The sequence below is a fragment of the Balaenoptera ricei genome, chromosome 1 (genome assembly GCF_028023285.1).
Source record: "Balaenoptera ricei isolate mBalRic1 chromosome 1, mBalRic1.hap2, whole genome shotgun sequence".
NCBI classification, from domain to species: domain Eukaryota; kingdom Metazoa; phylum Chordata; class Mammalia; order Artiodactyla; family Balaenopteridae; genus Balaenoptera; species Balaenoptera ricei.
Window position 1 is genome coordinate 39,081,578 of NC_082639.1, and position 25,811 is coordinate 39,107,388.

The window sequence follows — 25,811 nt, forward strand, 5'->3', positions numbered from 1 at the left end:
GCTTATGTGAACTAAAGTCAGTAAATATTATCATAAATATTCTACTACTTTCCAATTTTCAAGCTTCCTGCAAACTCTCGCTTATTTTTCTGGTACTAACTTTAGTTTGAATTTGACATAATGTCAACATATTTTTAAAGTAAGACATTTTTTTCCTGGCTATCTAAGTATCTGGTGACTGGCATGCTTACAATGAGTTATTGAATTTAGGTTATCATAATTTATGAAAAGCTAAAAGAAATAAGTGATATATCATTAATTTGGGGAAAATCTTTTTATATCAAGGTCCCAATCAGTTTAAGGATAGGAAAGGCTTAACTAGCATACCCTAGACTAAATAACCATCTCACAAAAGATGAAATGCTTTACATTTTCTTACCAACACATCCTGGAATAGTTTCTGGTTATCTGATGGTTGATGAGGCAAGGGTTGCATTACTTGCTCAGTTTTGGGTTCCCCTGATGTTACAGAGCTATTAGTGGCACCCTCTGTTGGTCCACTTTGGAAGCACATGCTTACACTCTCTGCCAGCAGAGGATTTGGAAAGAATACAGGCACATCAGGTTCTTTTCCCACAAGTGGAGAAGAGCTGCTTGAAAGGACATATATAAAGTAAGTGTTAGTTATCAAGGTATCTTTAAAGTATATTTGAAGTGCAGTAACTTTGGGAGAACAGGGTAAGACTCAGCAGCATTCTGCTTTGTACCGTCAGCTCCTAGTGATACTAGATAAGCATTTCATCTTGATAGGCTGTATATAAATGGTTAAGATGGTAAATTCTATGTTATTTTGTTTTACAACAACAACAAAAAAACAGGCAAAAACCTTAAAAGGTTTATTAAAACAAACACAATTCCTTATACTGTCAATCAAAGCTCTCTGAAATTTGGTAGTCAACTTGGCTTTTCAGCCAATCTCTTTCAATGCCTCCTGTTTTATTTTATATTCTGAACAAACTGGATTACTAACAGTACTCTGAATTCTGCCCATAAATTTTGTCTACAACAGAACAGTTCTCAATCTTGGCTACACATCAATATCACTTGTAAAGTTTTAAAAAATACAACTGTTTGGACTTCTCCCTTCAGAGAGTCTGAATTGGTGAAGGGCCCAAATTTACCTGTATTTTCAAGTGCCATGGAGCCAAGACTTACTGTTCTAATGCCTTTAAATTGGCACACTCTCATCAAAATCCTATCTACTGTTCGAGGGACATTTTAAAACTTTGCTTCCTCTATGATGTTCTAAAACCTTAACTGGGTATGTCCTCTTGCTTCTTTCAACCCCCATTAGCACTTCCTTTTATCTCTCAGGTCACATATATTCTCATTTATATTACAGTTTGTTCATCGTGTCTGGGGCAAATTTCTTAATCTCTCTGGGCCTCAGTTTCCTCATTCATCAAATGGGAAAAATGATATCCACCTCCCTGGGTTGAAAAACATGAGACAGGATTAAAGGAGATACAAAGTACCTAGCATAGTACCAGATAAACATAGTGGGTGGTCTGTAATTGCTAGTTCTCTTCATCTCCTGCTGCTATCCCCTTGCTTCCTAAATATCACATTGAACTTTTATCTTCAACCATGTTAACTAATTTCACTGTAGTGAAAATACCAAAACTCAAATGTAGAAGCAGAAATCCAGCCTGTAGAGATTTTATGGCTTTTTGGGAAAGTACTTGTACTGAGCAGGATTTTTATCATGCAAACATTTGCAAAAGTACTTTATTTTTAAGGAGAGTCCATGTCAGTTACTGAGTTTGCCTTATTCTACCTTTAGCTAAATGATGACAATAATTAGGTACTAATTCTGGTACTATTCTATGTGCTTTAAATACATTAACTCATCTAATCTTTACAACAATGCTGAGATAGGTACTACTTTCACTGTCTCCATTTATACACAGGGAAACAGAGTCATCCAGACATTATGAGACCTGTCCATGGTCACACTGCTGTGATTCAAATCCAGGCAGTTTGGCACCATGCTCTTAATCACTCTACTATATTGCATTTTCAAGAATTTAAAAATATGTGTCTTGGTGTCTAACCTACCAAACAAAAATAAAAGCTAAAAAAGAAGAAAAGAACCAAAACATTAAAGATTTCAAATTTAAAAAATTGTTTAAAGATGATTCTAATATGGCAAGTATTAGTAGTTATGTCCAAAGCACGACTTCTTAAAAAAAAAAAAAGCAAGCTTGTGTCAAAAGAAATATCATCTACCACTCTTCCCTGGGAAGAAGCAACCAATTACCATATATGCTGCAAGCCAAAAAATTTATCTTTCACAAACTGTTTTAACATTTGACTGATTCAGCAAGACACCCAAAGCGGGCAGGGAACCCAGGTGGCCAGGTGCCATGTATGAATACTTAGCACTGGGAACCACAGCATGAATCAGACCAGATGTTTGGGAAGAATCTCCTAAAGAAGCACCAAAACCACCATATACAACACTGGAGATACTATTTAATCCAAGTCATATATTATGCTGAACAAAGATCAGATTTACATCTGTTATATGTTGGAATCAACAGAGTTAGTTAATTGCCCTGAAAAAGCAATTAACTGCATTCTATCAATGAACTCAGATCTGTTTCTGAAGTTAAAAACCACAATGGCTTGGAGATTTTTTTTTTTGATGTGGATCATTTTTAAAGTCTTTGTTGAATTTGTTACAACATTGCTTCTGTTTTATGTTTTGTTTTTTTGTCCACGAGGCATGTGGGATCTTAGCTCCCCAACCAGGGATCAAACCCACACTCCCTATATTGGAAGGCAAAGTCTTATTAACAAGTGGACCGTCAGGGAAGTCCCTGGATTGGAGATTTTTTAAAGTTCTGACTTAAAACTATTTCAGGGGTAAAACCTCCTAATTCCTGATAGTCTACAGTTTACAGAAGTTAGGGAGAATAAACAAGGATAACCACAGTTCATGCCTCTTTGTTCTCAGTTTCTATAATTATTCCAAATAAAATGTGGACTTATTTTGGGGCTCACCCCAAATTGCTCTTCCTATCACTGAACGTTTATGAAGGAGCTAACATGGGGAAACAGACACTGGGTCAAGTCCTAAAGATACAGAAATGAGTAGGATCCCTATCCTGTAGGAATTCAGTCTAGTCGGGGAGACACATATACAGATCTTTTTAATACACTTGTGGTACATACTATGAGTACTTAATTGAATTGTAAGGTTAAGACATATACTCTACTGAGCAAAGCAGATAAATATTTCTAGTTTTGTGGAGGGGTGTATTTATTGTTTTAATCATTATTGTAATCAGAATAATTTAAAATGTCAAATATTATCAAAAGGCTAATAATTTTAAAAAGTAATCAACTGCCTGCCACATGCCACCCCCACCACTGAATTCACCTCTTTTAAAACTGTTTCATGTGATATTACCCTGTAGCGTTTTAGCCTACATTATTCCTCTACCTTTAACATTTATTCTACACCTGATTCCTTCCACCACAGTCAATTCCAAGGCACCTTCACCTCACTTGGTCTTTAGTCTATTAACCAGTCTCCCTACTTCCACTCTTAACCCTCATCAGTTCACTTGCCACAAAACAGCTAGAATGGCCTTTAAAAAATGAAAATCAGATCATACCACTCCATCATTTAAAATCCTCCCTGGTTCTAATGAACACAAAATAAATTCAGAACTCCTTTCTACAACCTACAAAGCCCTACATAATTTGGTTCCTGCCTATATCTCTGACCATATTTCCTGTGCTCTCTCAGTCACTAAGTTCAGCCACAATGGCTTTCCTGCTTGTTTCTGGAACTCTCAAGCTCAGGCGCACCTCAGGGTCTATACTTGCCATTTCCTCCACCTGGAACACTCTTCGCCAGATATTGTCATGGCTGGCTTCTTATCATTCAAGCCACTGCTCAAATGTTACCCCCTGAGGGAAGGCTTCTTTCACCACCCTACCTAATAATGCCCCTCACTCCCATGCCACTATCCCAGTTACACTCCACTTGGTCACCCTGCTTTATTTTCTTCAGGCAGTTGTCATTATATGAAATTATATGATTTCCTGCTGATGTGGTTACTGTTTGTCTCTACAACTCATGGAAATTCCATGATGTCAGGAGCTTTGCCTGACCTACTGCTCAATCTCTAGGGCCTAGTTCTGTGGCAGCACGTACCAGAAACTCAAAGAATATTTGTTGAATTTATTTCCAAATTTGCTAAGGATCTAAATTACTTCACAATCCTTATTTTTTTTTAATGAAAATTTCAAAATGAAAAATTTTAGACACAAGAGAGAATAGTTTAACAAATCACTATGTACCATCACTTTTTAAAATTACCTACTCTATCTTACTTCAACTATACCCCTAGCCATTTCATCCCCACCAGCTTATTCTGAAGTATATCTCAGGTAACAGGTTGTATCTCTCAGAAATAAAGACTTAGTTATACATATATAATTGCAATATGGTAAATCTTTAAAAATTTACAAAATTCAGGACCCCAGTTCCAACTGGGATCTAGTGTTATCAGAATCTCTACAGTGAGGCCTGAGCATACATATTTTTGAAATTTTCTTCAAATGTTCTGATTCAGCCAGACTGTTTTACACATCCAATGACTGACATCTGGGAATGGTTCTAGAAGGCTCAGAATTATGTTACAGGGAATTCCCTGATGGTCCAGTGGTTAGGACTCCTTGATTCCACTGCAGGGGGCACAGGTTCAATCCCTGGTCAGGGAACTAAGATCCCGCATGCCACGCAATGTGGCCAAAAAAGAAAATTCAAAAAAAAAAGAAAAGAACTGTCTGTTACATAGGAATCACATTAGGAAAGATACCAATGAAAATACTTTTAGAAAACAGTTTCTGAGTTAGAATACCAGAAGAATATTAGAATTTAAAAAGAAAAAAAGAGGTAAGACGAATACTGAATCAAAGAGATCTTACTTGGATATAGAAAGTTGCTGATTAAATTCTTCTTCCACAGCAATGTTGCTCTCTTCAAAACTGGGAATATCAACAGCTTTTAATGAAGATGCACTACCAGGAGTACTTGTGACTTCATTATTAATATCAACAGAAAAATTCATGTCCTCACTGGAAATCTTGGTATCATCTTGTCTCAGCTGAGATTCAGGCTCTTGATCATCACCTGCCGCATTCCAAAACAAGCTGGCACCTAGATGTTAGATGATTTAACAGATACTGAAACAAACATTTACTTATAAAAATAATTCTCTGACAAACCTTTGTTAAGTAACACTAGCTATATTAGTTTAACACAATTACCCAGAACTGTTTTCAGATTATATTTTCTCAGAAATGCCATGAAGAGGTAAATGAAAGGTGAAAAGAGAGAAAACTGGGGTACAAAGGGAAAGAGGACATTCTGGGCCCTACCTCTTCAAGAGGTGTGGCTCTCAAATGATGTGTTTTACCTATCAAGGTTCTGAATATGATTCGGGGTGTATATGTGTTTTGAAAACTGTTCTGAAAAACAGGAGAAAATATATAAAATGCAAATCCCTAGGCTCTCTGATTTTGATTCTTAAATACAATATTTATGATACTATATTAGAGATGTATCAGACATACATAATATCAGGCAAGTATTTAAAAATCAAATATCGGGACCTCCCTGGTGGCGCAGTGGTTAAGAATCCACCTGCCAATGTAGGGGACACGGGTTTAAGCCCTGGTCTGGGAAGATCCCACATGCCGCGGAGCAACTAAGACTGTGCGCCACAACTACTGAGCCCGCGTGCCACAACTACTGAAGCCCACATGCCTAGAGCCCGTGCTCCACAACAAGAGAAGCCACCGCAATGAGAAGCCTGCACACCACAATGAAGAGTAGCCCCCGCTCGCCGAAGCTAGAGAAAGCCCGCGTGCTGCAACAAGGACCCAACACAGCCAAAAATAAAAAAATAAAAAATAAAATTAAAAAAAAAATGTCTTCTATTTTGCTTACCAAATGAAGTAGACATGGCTTTGTGAAATATGCAGTAAAGGCTCTCCATGACACAGTAATGTGTAGAGTACTAGACAACTCAGAACCCTGTGTTTTCCCACTGAGCCCTATTTTCTCTACCATCTGTTCTGCCATCTCTCAATTCCACCAACTAAGATTCTACATTCCCTTCAAAGTCCAGAATCAATAACACTGCATAGATGAAACCTTCCCTGATCCCTCAAACCACAGATGACTTCTCTCATTAGAACTGGGGGTTCATCTTGAGAAAGCAGCAAAAACAAACAATATATTACGTTATATGGTTTCCAGTCTGTCTTCAGGTATAGTTTTCAGAAAGAGTAAAATTACACAAAGACTTAAGTTATACTCTCATCACCTTGGTTTTGATATTATGTGTACCACGTACAAATTAAAAAAATGAAATTACCTGTGCTCACAGCAATGCTTACACTTTTTCTCATGTGCAAAGCAGGGGGAGACTGTGCTTCCATGGAAACCAATTCCATTTGTCTGGCAGCTTGCACTGTGTCTTCAACAGTGGTTGTCTTAGGGGAACAGGGTTGCAGAGACTGTGCTTCCAACAAACGCTGAATCTGTATCAATTAAAAACATACTTTACACTGACAGTGAAGTAATCAACCAAATTGGCATAAGAGTTTAAAAATGAATTACAAAGTGCCCCCATTATAAATAACTGACTTTTAACTATATTTTCTCACATTTCAACTAGATTATAAAAAAACTTACTCAATGTCGAAAATCATTGTCATTAGTTATTAAGCACTTAAGTGGGCTACCTATAAATTTAAAAGTAAAAACATACAGGTGTTTAGATTAGCATTCATAAATTGACACTCTCGTAGAAAAGCCTTAATGTTAACACTTCAAACAAACATTTTATTCCTATTTCACTTACAAACCAAAAGTAAGATAGGAGGCATACTCTAACTCCATATACCAAATTTGAACAATTTTTTACACAAGATTCATCTTATAAAAGTTAACCAGAATTGCCCGCATTTGGTCATGCTGAAACTGGAAATATTAATAACAGTCTCTAACACTGAGTGCTTCCTGTTTACAAGACACTATAATAAGAGCTCTTATGTATGATTTTTACAATGACCCCATGAAGAATGTACTACTATTAAGCACACTTTACAGAGAAAAAAACTTGAGGCACTAAAAATAAAGTTACTGGCCCAGGTCCATAACTAACAAGTAGCAAAGCTGAAGTTCAAACATCAAAAGCTTCCCCTCGGGCTTCCCTGGTGGCGCAGTGGTTGAGAATCTGCCTGCCAATGCAGGGGACACGGGTTCGAGCCCTGGTCTGGGAAGATCCCACATGCCGCAGAGCAACTGGGCCCGTGAGCCACAACTACTGAGCCTGCGTGTCTGGAGCCTGTGCTCCGCAACAAGAGAGGCCGCGACAGTGAGAGGCCTGCGCACGGCGATGAAGAGTGGCCCCCGCCTGCCACAACTAGAGAAAGCCCTCGCACAGAAACGAAGACCCAACACAGCCATAAATAAATAAATAAAAAAAATAAAAAAAAAAAAGCTTCCCCTCCTCCTTTTAAAATTGAGATGTAATTCACATACCATAAAACTTATCACTTTGAAGTATACAATTCCATGGTTTTTAGGATATTCACAAAGTCTGCATCCATCACCACCATCTAACTCTACAATATTTTCATCAACCCCCCGAAAAATCTCTGTACCCACTAGCTGTCACTCTCCATGGCCCCAGAACCTAGCCTTTGGCAGCAACTAATCTACTTTCTGTCTCTGTAGATTTGCCTATTCTGGACATTTGATATAAATGAAACCAAACAATATGCGGCCTTATATCTTGCTTCTTTCACTTAGCATAACGTTTTCAAAGTTCATCTGTGCTACAGTACCTATCAGTAATTCATTCCTTTTGATGACTAAAATATTCCATTGTATAGATAATGTCACATTGTGTTCATCTATTCATCAGTTGATGGACTTTGGATTATTTCATCTTTGGCTATTAAAAATAATGTTGCTATGAATATGTGTATACAAGTTTTTGTGTGAACATATTTTTTCATTTCTCCTGGATATACACCTAGGAGTGGAAAAGCCTCCCTTTTTAAACACTGTAATTTTCTATTTCCCTATAAGTTATACTGTTGTGTTCAACTCATTAACTTTAGCAGATTAACTTTATTAATATAGGAAAATAAGTATTACCAATAATTGTTGAGATCAGTAGAAATACGACCTGCATTAATAATACAAAGTGGCATATGTACTTATAGTGGTTTGGAGCATGGGCTTTAGTGTCATGAGGACGTAAGTTTAAATCCTACTCTGCTACCTTTTGGAAAAGCTATTTAGCTACTATGAGCTTCAACATTACCTAAAACTAAGGTAGTTGTGAGGACTAAGAGATAAACAAAATAATTGTAATTTGTTGAGTGTTTACTATAGCCTCATCCTACAGTAAGCACTTTATCTAGACAGACAGGTGTGTGTGTGAATATATATACATACACATATAAATTCATTTAACCATCAAATCTACATATAATACCAATCACTGCTCCCAATTTACAGTTGAGAAAAGTGAGGTTTAGAGAGACTGCCTAGGAAGTACTTGATAAGAGATTTATTATAAAGCTATACAGATTAAACTGAATGGTAGTAGTGCTGGAATAGACAGGCAGATCAATGGGGAACACAGTACAGAAACAGATACAAACACATGATACTTTCATTATACAATAAAAAAGGCATTTCTAAATCATTAACAAAAAGATATATTATTCAGTAAATATATGGAGTCAGTCATCTAAGGATTAAAAATAAAAAAATCTTTTATCTCATATACCAAAATAAAGCAACAAATATAATCCTGGGGGTGTGGTGGTAATGAAGACTAAATTTTTTATGATCTTAAAGGGAAGAGGCTCTTCTAAACACAATACAAAACCCAAAATGAAAATGACTGATAAATCTAATTATGTCTAAGCTGGAATATTCTGTACAAATGATTAAAACACAAAACACTTAAGACAAACTGTAAGAAATACCACATACAGATGATAAAGAACCAATTTCCTTAATATACAATAAGCTCTTATAAATTGATTAGAAAAGGACTTAATAGAAAAATGGGTAAATAACAGAGACTTTATAGAAAGAAAATACAAATGGCCAATAAACAATAAAATGATCACTCACTTATAATAATACAATGCAAATCAAAACAGTTTCTATTAATAAAGACTGATAATAATTTAAGAGTAGATATGTCCAGTATTGGAGACGTGGGAAAACTTTTGAAGTATTAAGTTGGTATAGCCTTTCTGGTGGCCTTTTTCACTCATTCAAGTTACAAAATATGTATTAAACAACTGTTTTAAGTGAAGTACTATTCAAGGTGCTAAAGAATACAGTGATGAATCTTGTAAGCTCCCTGCCTAGAGCTCCCTAGAGACAAAAAACTAAAACATGTAATTAAGGCCTGACTGAACGAAGAGAAAGAGCTAGCCATTAGTAGAATTAGAAGAATGTCTCAGGCAAAGGGGACTAGAAGCTTAAGCACATAAAGTGGAAAGATGCTTGTGTTTTTGAAGAACAAAAAGCATACCACTGCAGCTGAAGTGTAGTCAACATGAAAGACAGTGGCAAGAGATGAGCGAGGAGAGGGAGACAGAAGCTGAACCCAAAGGGTTTTGAGGGTCAAGGTAAGAAATTTTGATTTTATTTTAATTGCAGTGGAAAACCATTGTGTTTTAAGCAGGATCCCTATGATCTGACTTGGGCTTTAAAATGATGGCCCTCATGTTTCCAACTGCAGGAAAACATGAGGGAACAGTACTGGAAGCAGCATGTACGGAGAAGAGAAAATGATGGTTTGAATTAGGGTGGTAGCAGGAAAGATGGTAAAGAATAGTTCAGTTCACGATACAGCTAGAAAAGTAAAAGCCTGGGTTTTTATGCATAGGATTTTGGCCTGAGCAGCAGGATGAGAAGTGATGTCATTAACTGAGATAATAACAATAATGAAAATAATAGTAATAGTTAACATTTACTGAGCACTATATGCCAGGCACTATTCTTGGACCCTACCTAGTAACTCATTCAGTCCTTAGAACTCCATACACTTACGTATATTCCTCTTTTGTGGATGAGAAAACTTAAGTCAGACACATAAAGTAACTTGCCCAAGATTGTATAACTTATGTCACACCAAAATTGGATGAGAACCCAAGGAGCCCACTCTCTTAACCACTACACCAAAATAAGACTTTGAATATTAGAAGAGGAGAAAGTTTGGGTATCTTCGAACATTTAAATGTGTGTTCTCTTTGACTTCAAAATTTTACTTCTAGAGATCTATGCCACAGTGGTACATGCATATATACAGGAAGATACAAGTATAAGGGTGTTCACTGCTGCACTGTTTGCAAAAGTAGAAACTTCAAACTGCTGAAATAATTGATAAGAGACCAATTAGACGATTTCTTGTACATAACAAGAGAATCCTATGCAGAATAAGATAGTTCTATAGAAACGTATATAGAAAATGTTATGATACTCTTAAAAAATTTAAATAGGGACTTCCCTGGCAGTCCAGTGGTTAAGACTTTGCCTTCCAATGCAGAGGGTGCAGGTTCGATCCCTGGTCGGGGAGCTAAGATCCCACATGCCTGGTTCAATCCCTGGTCGGGGAGCTAAGATCCCACATGCCTCGTGGCCAAAAAACCAAAACATAAAACAGAAGCAATACTGTAACAAATTCAATAAAGACTTTAAAAATTGTCCACATCAAAAACAGCTTAAAAAAAAAAGTTAAAAAAAAATTTAAATAATATGTTACCTTAAAAAAGTTTTTAAAAATACGTTAGCAAAATACTATGTGAATTTATCATAGAAGCATTTTCTACATCATCTTTTGTGTTCTCCAAGTATAATGACTCATAATCTACACCAGAGCCAGTAGTCTGTAATTTACATTTTAAGTATATAAATCCCAAGTACTAAGATTTCTAAAAGCTTAGAAGACCTTTTTAGCCGCTATATCCTTTTTTAAAAAACAAGACCAAAGGGCTTCCCTGGTGGCGCAGTGGTTAAGAATCCGCCTGCCAATGCAGGGGACACGGGTTCGAGCCCTGGTCCGGGAAGATCCCACATGCCACAGAGCAACTAAGCCCGTGTGCCACAACTACTGAGCCTGTGATCTAGAGCCTGTGAGCCACAACTACTGAGCCCACGTGCCACAACTATTGAAGCCCACGCGCCTAGAGCACGTGCTCCGCAACGAGAGAAGCCACCACAATGAGAAGCCCATGCACCACAACGAGGAGTGGCCCCTGCTCGCCTCAACTAGAGAGAGCCAGCGCACAGCAACGAAGACCCAACACAGCCAAAAATAAATAAATTAAAAAAAAAAAAAAAAAACAAGACCAGAAAGAAAGAAAGAAAAATTTCTTTTCAATGTGAAATATTTAGCCACATTAAAAATTCTGCCAAATGTTTATAATCATTTGCTAAAATCCAAGTTACATTTTACAATTTCAGAGGATATACCTGGGTTTAAAAAAACAGCAAAGCTGAATTTTTCTTGGGTGTCTTATCTAAAGCATTTTAAAGCAGAATTTGAAAAATGTCACTGTCTTGTTTTTGCAAAATGTGAACACTATGACCCCAATTTTATAAAAGATTTTTTTTAAAAAAAATCACACATGTATATATGTCCATTTTACATATATTTGTATAGTTATAGGGTCATGGAAAAAACTATGAGAGAATCTATTTCAGGTTGTTTCCATTGGTACTAGGGGGAAAGGAAGGAGTGGGGGGTTTGTGGTAGGTATGTGGAAGAAGGGTGTCAGTTAGCAAAGAAAGAAAAAGACACAATACAATAAAGACTAAACTGTGCAAGGATATAATTAAAAGACTAAGAACTCTGTCATAAAGGCCTGAAGAAAGGAAGCATTTCAGAATAAAATGAGTAGAACAAGTCTAGTATAGATACACAGAGGAGGCACTACATGTATTCTGTAAAGGTACACTGGCTAAAGGTTAGTTTACACACTATAGGGTTGACAAACTAGAGAGTATCAGAACCTACTGTGCAGGCTTTATATTTAGTTGTATATAAAGTTTAGTAAATTATACAGACTTCTCATTAGAGGCAAAAAGTGAAAGAAAAATACAATTATGTTGTAGGTTAGGATATGCACAAGACAGAGAAGAGAGGACTTGCTTTCTAGGCCTAGTTCTACTCCTAACTAGCAATGTGTCATTGGGTAAATTATTTTTTCTCTCTAATCCTCATTTTACTTACCTGTAAAACAACAGGGACTAGAATTCAGTTTCAAGGTCTCTTCTAGTTCTGACATTCTACAATTCTACTCCATAAACTATAATTACTGAAGAGTTGCCAGTTATTTTTTAAAAACCCTATTAATACCAAGAATTTAACAGAAGAAAGCTAGCAAACCTGTGCCTGAAGTAGTCGCAGCTGTCTGTCTTGCTCTGTGACGAACCTATACGCATCCGGAGATAGTCCCATCATTCCATTATCTGACCCAGTCTTGGGTGTGTGCACGCATACTGCACAAGGCCATGGGTTACATGAGTCCACGTGTGGAGGTAGTCTTGCCACAGGCGATGGTTCTACATTGCTGTGGGAAGAACAACCCCCCATGTTTCCCTGAGGTCTCAAGGCTACAGGACTACTTGAGGAACAGAATGCATTATGATACTGAGCTGGACATCCACTTGGATGAAATAATGAATGTTTCTGAAGGGCTTCAGGCTGGAGGTCTTGAATGGATCCTACTGTATTCATTCCTTGCAAAGAATTTATTGGACTATATTGAATACGGCCATGATGCTGAAAACAACTGCAAACATTTGTGGAACAGTAAGATGGTGGGGGGGGAGTAGGTATCTGAAATTCCATCGGTCTTCCTGAATTATGGGGTGAAAAAACAAAATTGTGTGGGTGGGACTGTGGGGCAAGGGAAGACTGCCTGGAATTAAATGTGGAGGATCTTACAGGATACTCTTCTTTGTGTACATTTCCAGCAGAAACTGTTTGAAGCTTTTCAGATGCCTCAGGAGATGGTCCATTAAAAGAAGACGGTTTAACACTGTTCCTGATATGGGGGTTCCCTTTCTTACAGGTAGATGGCCGTCTTACTGTGCAGTGTCTCAAAAGAGCAGTGTCCTGGTTTACTTGATTTGGTAGCCCTCTCAAGGTAGGCTCTCCAGCTTCAGCTTCTGGGCTGTGTTTCTCATCATAAAGCTGGGGTTGCAATGGCTCAAAGTGTTCAGAATGGTTAATCAACAAAGGAGGATTTTCATTATTCACCATTTCCAATGGGTTAGGCACAGGGTTTGATTCTATGAAGTTGCCATCCAATACAAGTGAAAGTTCAGGAACTGATGGCTGGATCTTAGAAACCTGTAAGTGAGAAAGAAATGAAAGAGGAAAAAGTACTTTTTAAGATAATGATATATGCTTCATTTTCCTTTGATTAGTATTTTCCAAATTACATCCAATTATTTATTAAAAAGTGTATATTCTTTATTTAGACAGTTAACAAATATTTTCTGGGCATCTATGTGCTAGTACTAGAAATGCAATTGTGAACAAAATAAATAAGGTCCTTGCCCTCACAAACTTATTTAACAATGAAACTCCTTTCATTGGAACACTAATTAATGTTGCTTAGATCACAGAACACAATATGGGAAACTATGTTATAACAGACTTTTTTTACCCTCCCTGCAAAAAAAATTATCAGACCTGATGCTTCAACACATCTAGTAAAGAATAATGTTTCTGCATTTTAAATAAGGGTCTTCCAATAAGTATTCAGAATATTCTACTAAGTGAAATTATTCACTGCTATTCTTTTTACTGATACCTACTAAAAGAGTTGGAAGAGAGCCAAAAAGAATAAACAAAATACTCACTGTGGTGAATTTGGTTATAATTTAATATTAATTTAAAAAAGGCTTTCTCATTCCTTTTTCTTCTAATAAGTAATTAAGACACAACAATTCTAAAATAACCCGCTAGTTGGCCTCAATAAAAAATTATGACAGGTTATTAGCAATCTCTAAAAGGAAGTAGAATGTTTTCTCGGAATATGGTAATAAGAAACAATGTTGAGCTCTGGTTAATGTACAGAATGTTGAGTCTAAATGGGTTAAAAGCACCAGATTCTGAAACTAAACCTCCTAAATCACGAGGTTTACCAAATCCCAAACTTCCTGAATTCCAGCTTTACTACTTAATAGTTATGTAATCCTAAGCAGGTAACTTAACCAATCTGTTCCTCAGTTTTCTCTGGGAATAATAATTATATATACTTATTACAATATATGTATATATTCATATATATTATTACATATAATAATTATATGTACCTGTGAGGAATGTATCCATATCTTTATATATAGTCAAAGCCATATACATATAGATAGCTATATATATCTTAGAATGAACTTAAGGAAGTTTTAGGTAATATTATTGAGTGCTTTAACATGAAGAGATTTTTAGGTTTCTAATCACAAAGGTGAGTTCTAAGATCAGTGATACCTTCTGACTCACTGGATGAGGACTAGGAGTTGGTCTTGGAGAAACATCTTCATCTTCAACACCAGAGTCATGATCACTTATTGGCATTTTCCCTGGAGGTAACTTTTGAGAAGACCTAAAGAACAGAGGGGAGAAAATGTAAGTCTTCAGTAATTTAGTTTTCATTTGTTCTTTCTTTCTGAAGCTGAATAAAGTCCTTTAATAAGCCACAATAGTATCGGGATCATTTAATTTCGTATCTGACAACCACAAATTATTTTATTTTTTTCAGGCCAGTGCCAGATGATCAGGAAAGCTGAGCCAGTCAGTTTGATGCTTAATAATCTACCCTCTTCTGATCATGGCAAGTTTAACCCAGTTTTTCTTTTTTTTTTAAATTTATTTTTAATTGAAGCATAGATGAATTACAATGTTGTGTTAATTACTGCTGTACATCAAAGTGACTCAGTTATCCATACACACACACACACACACACACACACACTCGCACACGTGCGCACACATACATTCTTTTCCATATTCTTTTCCATTATAGTTTATCACAGGATACTGAACGTATTTCCCTGTGCTATATACAGTAGGATCTTGTTGTTTATCCATTCTATATATACCAGTTTGCACTGATAATCCCAAACTCCCAACCCAACCTTCTCCCACCCCCCTCCCCCTTGGCAACAAGAAGTCTGTTCTCTATGTCCCTGATTCTGTTTCTGTTTCACAGATAGGTTCATTTGTGTCGTATTTTAGATTCCACATATAAGTGGCATCATATGGTACTTGTCTTTCTCTTTCTGATTTACTTCACTTAGTATAATAATCTCTAGTTGCATCCATAACCCAGTTATTCTTAATGTCATAATAAAGCAATAGTTACTGAGCATTTTCTGATTCACCACTTAGGGGAGTATAGAAATTAATAAGATACAGAGCTTGCCATCAAAAATTTACCATCTGATAAGAGAGATGTATTCTCACTGTATTAAACATACTGCATTAAACACTCATTATGTTGGAAAGAAAAATCAAGTAAGGAATTACATTTTCCTATGTACTTATATCTGTGATGGTAAAATACTCTGAGACGTTAATTGAAATACCTCCTTCCATTTAGTCAGTTGAAGTTATTGTGTCACAGGTGCCATGTCCCAATAGAACACAGAAAAATTTTGAGTGCTGGTACTGAGTTTCAAAAGCTGAAATTAGAGTTTAAGACTAAAATTTGAAAGACTATATGCATCCAGTTTTTTTCCATCCTAAACTAAATAAAATCTCAAGAAGATGAGGTAGGGAAGACAAAAGAAAAGCCAGAAGGAAGCTAAAAGAGCTTAGACATTAACGGAATTCCTAAGAAAGGGTCCTGTCTCCTTAGCAGGAGAACAACAGAAACCCCCAGGTAGATATGGAAGATTTGACAGCAGAATAGACCTTAGTCCCAAACCCTAATAGTCTGTAGAGGCAAACACAGAGTTCTTTCTGTGCCAAGGTGCTGCAATGAAACAATCTCACAAAGCTCTCCACCCACACTCAAGAAGGACATGGAGAATACAGAATGATATTCCATATGCCTCAGTGCAGCACGGACATGACTCAGAGAGCCAGTGACCTGAATAGGGTAAGGAGGTCGCAGCAGGATCCTGCACAAACCAACTGCCAAAAACCAGATACAAATGAAAACACCTCAGGGACTTCCCTGGTGGCGCAGTGGTAAGACTCCACACTCCCAATGCAGGGGCCCTGGGTTCGATCCCTGGTCAGGGAACTAGATCCCACATGTATGCCTCAACTAAGGAGCCAGCGAGCAGCAACTAAAGAGCCCGCAAGCCAGAACTAAGGAGTCTGCCTGCTGCAACTAAGACCTGGTGCAACTAAAGAAAGAAAGAAAGAAAGAAAACACCTCAGCAGATGGCTGAGTGGTGTGGATGGATGATAATCATGTCACCCCACATCACCAGTAGTGGCAGAGCATTAGTCCCCTCTAAATTACATATAACCTCAGAAGAAATAGGATAAACAGACCTTGAATTAACTGAAATTTGGCTTCTATAACTGAGCAAAATGAATAGGGGCTCAAAATAGAAATTAACTTCAATTACTTTTTTTTTTTGGCTGTGGCACCGCACAGCTTGTGGGATCTTAGTTCCCCAACCAGGGATCAAACCCAGGCCCTGGCCGTGAAAGCACGTTGTCCTAACCACTGGACCACCAGGGAATTCCCTCAATTACTTTTAAAAAGAAAAAAAGTAAGGGACTTCTCTGGCGGTCGAGTGGTTAAGACTCTGCACTTCCAATGCAGGGGAATCGGGCTCAATCCCTGGTTGGGGAACTAAGATCCCACATGCTGCACCAAAAAAAAGAGAAAAGAATAAAAACAAAAAGAGTTACATTTTTGGTACACCTGAGTTTGTGGCAAGGAATTAATATTTGCTACATACTTACTTATGATAAACATATACAAATATACACATAGATACACACATATAAAATTTCCCAACGCTGAGCAATAAAATCCATTTCTGAGGGACTTCCCTGGCCGTCCAGTGGTTAAGACTCTGTGCTTCCACTACAGGGGGTGCAGGTTCAATCCCTGGTCAGGGAACTAAGATCCCACATGCTGCGTGCCACAGCCAAAAAAACACAAAAAACAAAAAATATCCATTTCTGAGCTTTTTTAGCACCCAAGACAAAAAGAAAAAAATGTTGTATAATTTTAATACCAGTTATCTAGGTGAGATTAACATTTTACTAAAATTAAAATCTAAAAATGACTGATCCTTATCAAAACTTTGGTCAGAGTTGAAAAGAGACACGGCCGGACTTCCCTGGTGGCGCAGTGGTTAAGAATCCGCCTGCCAATGCAGGGGACATGGGTTCGAGCCCTGGTCCCAGAAGATCCCACATGCCGCGGAGCAGCTAAGCCCGTGCGACACAACTACTAAGCCTGCACACTAGAGTCCAAGAGCCACAGCTAATGAGTCCACGTGCTACAACTACTGAAGCCCGTGGGCCTAGAGCCCGTGCTCGGCCACAACAGAAGCCATCGCAATGAAGAGTACCCCCCGCTCGCTGCAACTAGAGAAAGCCCATGCGCAGCAACAAAGACCCAATGCAGCCAAACATAAATAAGTAAATAAATAAATTTATTTAAAAAAAGAAAATAGACACGGTTTTTCAACAATGTTAAAGAAACTGCAAGTGTCCCCTTAATTGGGCTTTTTCTTCCATAAACATTCAATAAAATCTTGAATAAAACCTTAAACCTTAAGACAATGAAGGTGGTCCTGCAAGTCTGTAAGAATATAGTTTTCTGCTGATCTAACCTGTTTCAAGGATAACTTAAAATGCCCAAAGATAGAGTATACCTCAGACATCTTTCTAATCCCCAGAACCTGTGAATATGTTAGTGTAAAAGAAAAAAGGGAGTTTGCAGATGTGATTAAGTATCTTGAGATGTGGAGGCTCAATGTAATCACAATCGTCCTTATAAGATGGAGGCAAGATGGTCAGGCAGAGAAGGAGATATGAGGAGGATAGAAGAAGTCAGAGAGAGATTTGAAGATGCTATGCTGCTAGCTTTGAAGATGGAGTAAGACAAGGAATGCAGGTGGCCTCTAGAAGCTGAAAAAGGGAATACGGATTCACCACTAAAGCTTCCAAAAGGAACGCAGCCCTACCATCACTTTGATTTTAGCCCCAAAGATCCATTTTGGACTCCTGACCCCCAGAACAAGAAGATAATAACTTTGTATTGTTTGAAGTCACTTAAGTTTGTGGTACTTTGTTAGAATAGCAATAGGAAACCAATACGGATATAGTCATAATTCCCATTTTACAGATGGGATAGTGATGTTTACAACCAAGACTTGAACACATGTATGTCTTATACCATAACCTGAACTCACAACTATTATGTTATGTAGCCTCTATAAATAGTTGGCATAGCTGGCATTTATTTTAAAACTGTATCATAGTTAACTTCCACCTACAGGATCAAGTGTTAAGGACAGATGAATGAATGCTATTAAAAAAAGGTCAAGCTAGGGACTTCGCTGGTGGTCCAGTGGTTAAGACTCAGTGCTCCCAATGCAGGGGGCATGGGTCTAATCGCTGTTTGGGGAATTAAGATCTCGCGTGCCAGGCAGCGCGGCCAAAAAAAAGTCGAGCTATTTTCTCAATAATTGCAATAATCTATAATGAACCTTATACCTGCTTGTTTCTCATGCAAGATACTAAACAGATAGTATTAAAGAGGCCCAAAGATAGGTTATGGTTATAATCAAAAAGTTGAGAAAAGGACAAATCAGTTGTAAGTGCAAGTTAAAAATAACAATAGTTTCTGAGCTACAGAATCAAAGAATAAACCAGCATTCCAAAGTAACTTTTAAATGAGGTTATTAAATACTTGGCAAATATTAACTTAAATTAATGGACCTCTCAAATAATACAGAGAATTCAACACTCCATTACTGAACTATAAATTCCATGAGGAAAGGGATCGTGTCTGCATCTGTTTTTAATACCACTATATCCCCAGCTCTTAGCACATTATCTGGCACATAGTAAAATAAATGAGAAAGCTGGAATAGGGATGTGAAGGGTTAATTTTATGTGTCAACTTGGCTAGGCCACAGTAGCCAGATTTTTGGTCATACATTATTCTAGATGTTTCTGTGAAGGTGTTTTTAAGATGAGATTAACATTTAAATCAGTAGACTCTGAGTAAAGCATGTAATCCTCCATAATGTGGGTGGGTCTTATCCAATCAGCTGAATGCCTTAATAGAACAAAGACTGACCTCCCCAAGAGGAGGGAATTCTGCCAGCAGACCACCTTTGGACTCTAACTGCAACTTTTCTCAGGCTGCCAGCCTACCCTGCAGATTTTGGCCCTGACAAGCCTCCCCAACTGCACAAATCAATTCCTTAAAACAAATCTCTATGTATATATATCCTGTCGCTTCTGTTTCTCTGGAGAACCCTAATACAAAGGGAATATCTACTTTACCATAAAAGGTATATATGGACCCAAAAATTCACAACCATTATTTAATATTCTCCAAGTGCATTTGCTTTAAAAGTTTTCTTTTTTAGGTAGAGGAGTTATTTTTTATAGTAGTTTATCTGATAGGCCTAGGTTTAATACTACAAAGAAGGGAAGAACAGAAGGCAAACTAAACAAAAACAGGATGCTTCTTCTTAAACAAGATAATGTCTCGACAAATACTTTTGTTCCCCTATGTAATAAATCAACTCAAATGAGAACCGTATTAGACTTGTCACTTCATTAAAATTATCATCCAACCTCTGAGTATGAAGGAATGCATTTAAAGCAAGGATACCTATGGTATAAGATTTACAAAGAGTTTCCTCAGAAATAATGAGGGAGTTACTTTAATTACTCACCAAAAAACTAATAAAAGTAATAAAAAAAGTACACATGACAATAAAATATCTTTTACCTCTTAATTGAAAGATTCTTGGAAACTTTGTTAAAAAACTCTCTTTCTGCATTCTGGCCTTCAGCACTCAGTTCAAAACAGGCTGGGTTTTTGTCAGAAGGTTCAACATTCTGAAATAAAGTAGGTCATACTTTGAGATGTGACTTACATAAATACCAGAGAATTCTATTTAGATGACAAGTAGCTCTGAAACACTGGGGGGAACGCGACTTCTGAAACTATAATCTTTTTTTAAAAAATCATTCTTTTAACTGAGATATAATTGACATATGACATACTTTCAGGTGAACAACATAATGACTCAATATTTGAATATACTGTGAAACACACACTACAATAAATCTAGTTAACCATCCATCACCATGCAGAATGATAAATTTTTTCTTATAAGAACTTTCAAGGACTTCCCTGGTGGCGCAGTAGTTGGGAATCCGTCTGCCAATGCAGGGGACACGGGTTCGACCCCTGGTCCCGGGGTTATCCCACATGCTGTGGAGCAACTGGGCCCATGCGCCACAGCTACTGAGCCTGTGCTCTGGAGCCCGCGAGCCACAGCTTCTGGGCCCGCGTGCCACAACTGCTGGAGCCCGTGCGCCTGGAGCCTGAGCTCTGCAACGGGAGAGGCCACCACAATGAGAGGCCTGCGCACCGCAACGAGGAGTGGCCCCCGCTCGCCGCAACTAGAGCCTGCGCACAGCAACGAAGACCCAACACATCCAAAAAGTAAATAAATTAATTAAAAAAAAAAACTTTGAAAATACAATATAGTATTATTAACTATACTCACCATGCTGTATATTACATCCCCATTACTTATTACTGGAAGTTTGTACCTTTTGACCACCTTTGGCCATTTCGGCCACCCTCAAACCCCCCCTCCCCCCCACCTCTTGCAAACCATCAATCTGTTCTCTGTGTCTGTGAGTTCAATTAAATGTGTTTTTTTTGTTGTTTAAATATTCCACATATAAGTGACATATGGTATTTGTCTTTCTCTGTTTTATTTATTTCACTTAGCACAATGCCCTCAAGGTCCATCTATGTTGTCACAAATGGCAGGATTTCCTTCCTTTTTTTACAGCTGAATATTTTACCATTATATTGATATAATATGATACAATGTAATATAATATAATATAAATTACATTTTCTTTATCCATTCACCCATCCATGGACACTTAGGTTGCTTTAATACCTTGGCTATTGTAAATAATGCTGCAATTAACATGGTGGTACAGATATCTTTTTGAATTAGTGTTTTTGTTTCCTTTGGATAAATACCCAGAAGTGGAATTGCTGAATCATATGGTTCTATTTTTATGCAACCTTTTTAAAAAACTATCCGTCTCCCTACTACATAAATGAAAGTAAAAACTTAATTACCTTTACTATGTAACTTACTCAATAACCAGGGATTCAGTTAAAATAGTAACTTTAAACTGAGCATACAATCTGAAGAATAAAATGAGTGAATGATATATGTCTCTAAAATGGAAATAAATAGACCTCATTTAAGATGATTATGTTTATAATTAAAATACAAAAACTTGATTCATGAATCAATACAACCTATAAATGAAATTAAAGGCACAAAATAAGATCTAAGTGGAACCACACAGTTATTTAGGGATAGTAAAAAAATTTTTTTTTAATTAATTAATTTATTTTTGGCTGCGTTGGGTCTTCGTTGCTGTGCATGGGCTTTCTCTAGTTGCAGTGAGCGGGGGCTACTCTTTGTTGCAGTGCACAGCCTTCTCGTTGCGATGGCTTCTCTTGTTGCAGAGCATGAGCTCTAGGCACGTGGGCTTCAGTAGTTCTGGCACGTGGGCTCAGTAGTTGTGGCTCACGGTGTCTAGAGTGCAGGCTCAGTAGTTGTGGCACACGGGCTTAGCTGCTCCGCAGCATGTGCGATCTTCTGGGACCAGGGCTTGAACCCATGTCCCCTGCATTGGCAGGTGGATTCTTAACCAATGAGCCACCAGGGAAGCCCGGGATAGTCAATATTTTTGTTAAAAAAAAAAAAAAAAAGCAGAATTATTGTTCATTTTTGGCCTTAGAATGTTTTTACATAACAACACTTACGGTTTCAAAGATCTACTTTTTCTGTGACCATCACCTAAATGTATTGGGTTGGCCAAAAAGTTCTTTCAGGTTTTCCCATAAGATCTTACAGAAAAACCCGAACGAATTTTTTTGCCAGTCATATTAATCTATCCTGATTCCTTGGGTTATATATTATAGACACTGACTTTTAAGTATGAGAAACCATTTGTTATACCCATACATTTAGAAATTAACAGTCAGGACAAAGAAAACACTAAGATCACAAATTAACTCTCAATATCATAAAATGATACAACATATACATTAAATTCTTGATATAGTCTTCAAAGGTTTTAGGAAAACATGGGAAAGTTACTCTGTAGATAACGTTTGATCCTGCATTAGAATTTGGTTCTGGAGGTATGGCCTAAAATTTACAAAACAAAATTAACCATAAATGAATAAAGTTAATATTCAGTAAGATTGATTATAAATAAAGCCTAATAATTTGAGTACAACCCTGAATAGTCATTAGTGTGCTAGGTAATCAAATCACTTACTTTGAAAAGATGTAATGTTTCCTTACTAGTTAGTAGCTGGAATCGAAGGTCAGGTGACCTGCCATCACAAGGGAGGCATTCATAAAACTCAGGATCCTTATGTGTCACAGAATAAAGAACTATAATGAAATTTCCAGATTCTGAAAAAACCCTGGATAAAAAAATGCCATTTAATTAAAATTTACTGAGAATAACAAGAGTACACTCAAAGAATTCTATGTGAGTCTCTCAATCTAGTTAATAGACTAACTAAACAGTCCAATTTTTGGAAGAAAACTGAGGGGCAAATTTTACTTTTCCCTGACCAGGGATCGAACCCATGCTCCCTGCAATGGAAGTGTGGAGCCTAACCACTGGACCACCAGGGAATTCGCTATGCTTACTTTTTAATGTTACTGATTTTTAATTTTTAAAATACATTTATTATGGAATACATATTCCTTGTAAATACTTCAAACAAAAACAGGAATGTATAAAATAGAAAATGAAAACCATCCCACTCCACTCTCCAGTTTACCGTATTTACTTCCAGAATTTTCCCCTAGGCATATGCAAACATTTTGTACAATTTAACAAAAACAAGGTACTATACACAATATTTGCATTTGTTCCTTTTTTTTTTTGAGGGAAAAGAGAAATAACATTTAATTAAAAGCACACAACGTGATTACTGGTGTTTCTAAACCACATATTCAATAGGTCTGTGATATAGTTTTTTTTTAAAATTATTTTTTATTGGAGTATAGTTGCTTTACAATGTTGTGTTAGTTTCTGCTGTACAGCAGAGTGAATCAGTTATACATATACATATATCCCCTCTTTTTTAGATTTCCTACCCATTTAGGTCACCACAGAGCACTGAGTAGAATTCCCTGTGCTCTACAGTAGGTTCTCATTAGTTATCTATTTTATACATGTCAATCCCAAACTCCCAATTCATCCCACCCTCTCCTTCCCCTGTTGATATCTGCAAGTTTGTTCTCTACAACTGTGTCTCTATTTCTGCTTTGCGAATAAGTTCATCTGTACCATTTTTCTAGATTCCACATATAAGCGATATTATACAATATTTGTTTTTCTCTTTCTGACTTACTTCACTCTGTATGACAGTTTCCAGGTCCATCCACATCTCTGCAAATGGCACTATTTCGTTCCTTTTTATGGCTGAGTAATAGTCCATTGTATATATGTACCATATCTTCTTAATTCATTCCTCTGTTGATGGACATTTAGGTTGCTTCCATGTCCTGGCTATTGTAAATACTGCTGCAATGAACACTGCGGTGCATGTATCTTTTTGAATTATGGCTTTCTTCAGGTATATGCCCAGGAGTGGGATTGCTGGGTCATATGGTAGTTCTATTTTTAGTTTTTTAAGGAACCTCCATACTGTTCTCCACAGTGGCTGTACCAATTTACATTTCCACCAATAGTGTAGGAGGGTTCCCTTTTCTCCACACCATCTCCAGCATTTATTGTTTGTAGATTTTTTGATGATGGCCATTCTGACTGGTGTGAGGTGATATCTCATGGTAGTTGTGATTTGCATTTCTCTAATAATTAGTGATGTTGAGCATCTATTCATGTGCCTCTTGGCCATCTGTATGTCTTCTTTGGAGAGATGGTCTACTTAGGTCTTCTGCCCATTTTCTGATTGTTTGGGTTTTTTTTGTTACTGAGCTGCATGAGCTGTTTGTATATTTTGGAGATTAATCCCTTGTCAGTTGCTTCATTTGCAAATATTTTCTCCCATCCTGAGGGTTGTCTTTTCAACTTGTTTACGGTTTCCTTTGCTGTGCAAAAGCTTTAAAGTTTCATTAGGTCCCATTTGTTTATTTTTGTTTTTATTTTCATCACTCTAGGAGGTGGGTCAAAAAAGATCTTGCTGCAATTTATGTCAAGGAGTGTTCTGCTTATGTTTTTTCCTCTAACAGTTTAATAGTGTCTGTCCTTACATTTAGGTCTTTAATCCATTTTGAGTTTGTTTTTGTGTATGGTGTTAGGGAGTGTTCTAATTTCATTCCTTTACATGTAGCTGTCCAGTTTTCCCAGCACAACTTATTGAAAAGACTGTCTTTTCTCCATTATATATTCTTGCCTTCTTTGTCATTGATTAAGTGACCATAGGTGCGTGGGTTTATCTCTGGGCTTTCTATCCTGTTCCATTGATCTATATTTCTGTTTTTGTGCCAGTACCATACTATCTTGATTACTGTAGCTTTGTAGTATAGTCTGAAGTCAGGGAGCCTGATTTCTCCAGCTCTGTTTTTCTTTCTCAAGATTGCCTTGGCTATTCAGGGTCTTTTGTGTTTCCATACCAATTGTACAATTTTTTGTTCTAATTCTGTGAAAAATGCCATTGGTAATTTGATAGGGACTGTACTGAATCTGTAGATTGCTGTGGGTAGTATAGCCATCTTCACAATACTGATTCTTCCAGTCCAAGAACATGGTATATATCTCTCCATCTGTTTCATCTTTGATTTCTTTCATCAGTATCTTACAGTTTTCTGAGTACAGGTTTTTTACCTCCTTAGGTAGGTTTATTCCTAGGTATTTTATTCTTTTTGTTGCAATGGTAAATGGGATTGCTTCCTTAATTGCATTTGCTATTTATTATTTGACAATCTTGGATTTCTTTCCATGTCACTATTCTATATTATACCTTAGACCTCCTTATTCTTTTTTAGTGACTATCCAGTATTACAATTTATAGATGTGCTATTATTGATTCACCTAGACTTCTAAAAGTGGATATTTAAATTATTCACAATATTTCACTACTATAAACACTGATAAAATGAACATTTATTTTCTTATTCACTACATGACTCAACAAATATCTGTAAAGTAATCAAGAGTCCTTAAAATACACACCAAAACCCACTATTTAAAAATACTTCAAAAAAATAAAAATAAATAAAAAAATAAAAATACTTTTAGTAGTTGTCTCTACTTTGTAAAATGTTGAATGAAAGATAATTTGGGGGGCTTCCCTGGTGGCGCAGTGGTTGGGAGTCTGCCTGCCAATGCAAGGGACATGGGTTCGAGCCCTGGCCCGGGAAGGTCCCACATGCCATGGAGCAACTAAGCCCGTGCGCCACGACTGCTGAGCCTGCATTCTGGAGCCTGCAAGCCACAACTACTGAAGCCTGCGTGCCTAAGCCTGTGCTCCACAACAAGAGAAGC

At 37.1% G+C, this 25,811-nt stretch overlaps 1 protein-coding gene across 4 annotated transcripts in view; it reads right to left on the reverse strand.

Moving 5' to 3' along the window:
- Positions 1–25,811, reverse strand: part of STIL (STIL centriolar assembly protein) — a 53,388-nt gene that overhangs the window by 10,252 nt on the left and 17,325 nt on the right. For 3 of the 4 annotated variants that reach the window (XM_059898200.1, XM_059898191.1, XM_059898215.1), the window contains exons 9-15: positions 22,623–22,773; positions 20,020–20,129; positions 14,565–14,679; positions 12,453–13,421; positions 6,399–6,564; positions 4,945–5,176; positions 380–593 (exon numbers count right to left, since the gene is read on the reverse strand). In XM_059898200.1, the coding sequence (XP_059754183.1) occupies positions 380–593; positions 4,945–5,176; positions 6,399–6,564; positions 12,453–13,421; positions 14,565–14,679; positions 20,020–20,129; positions 22,623–22,773 (1,957 nt within the window). The remainder of the gene's footprint in view (positions 1–379; positions 594–4,944; positions 5,177–6,398; positions 6,565–12,452; positions 13,422–14,564; positions 14,680–20,019; positions 20,130–22,622; positions 22,774–25,811) is intronic. The other variant, XM_059898207.1, reaches the window with a different exon arrangement.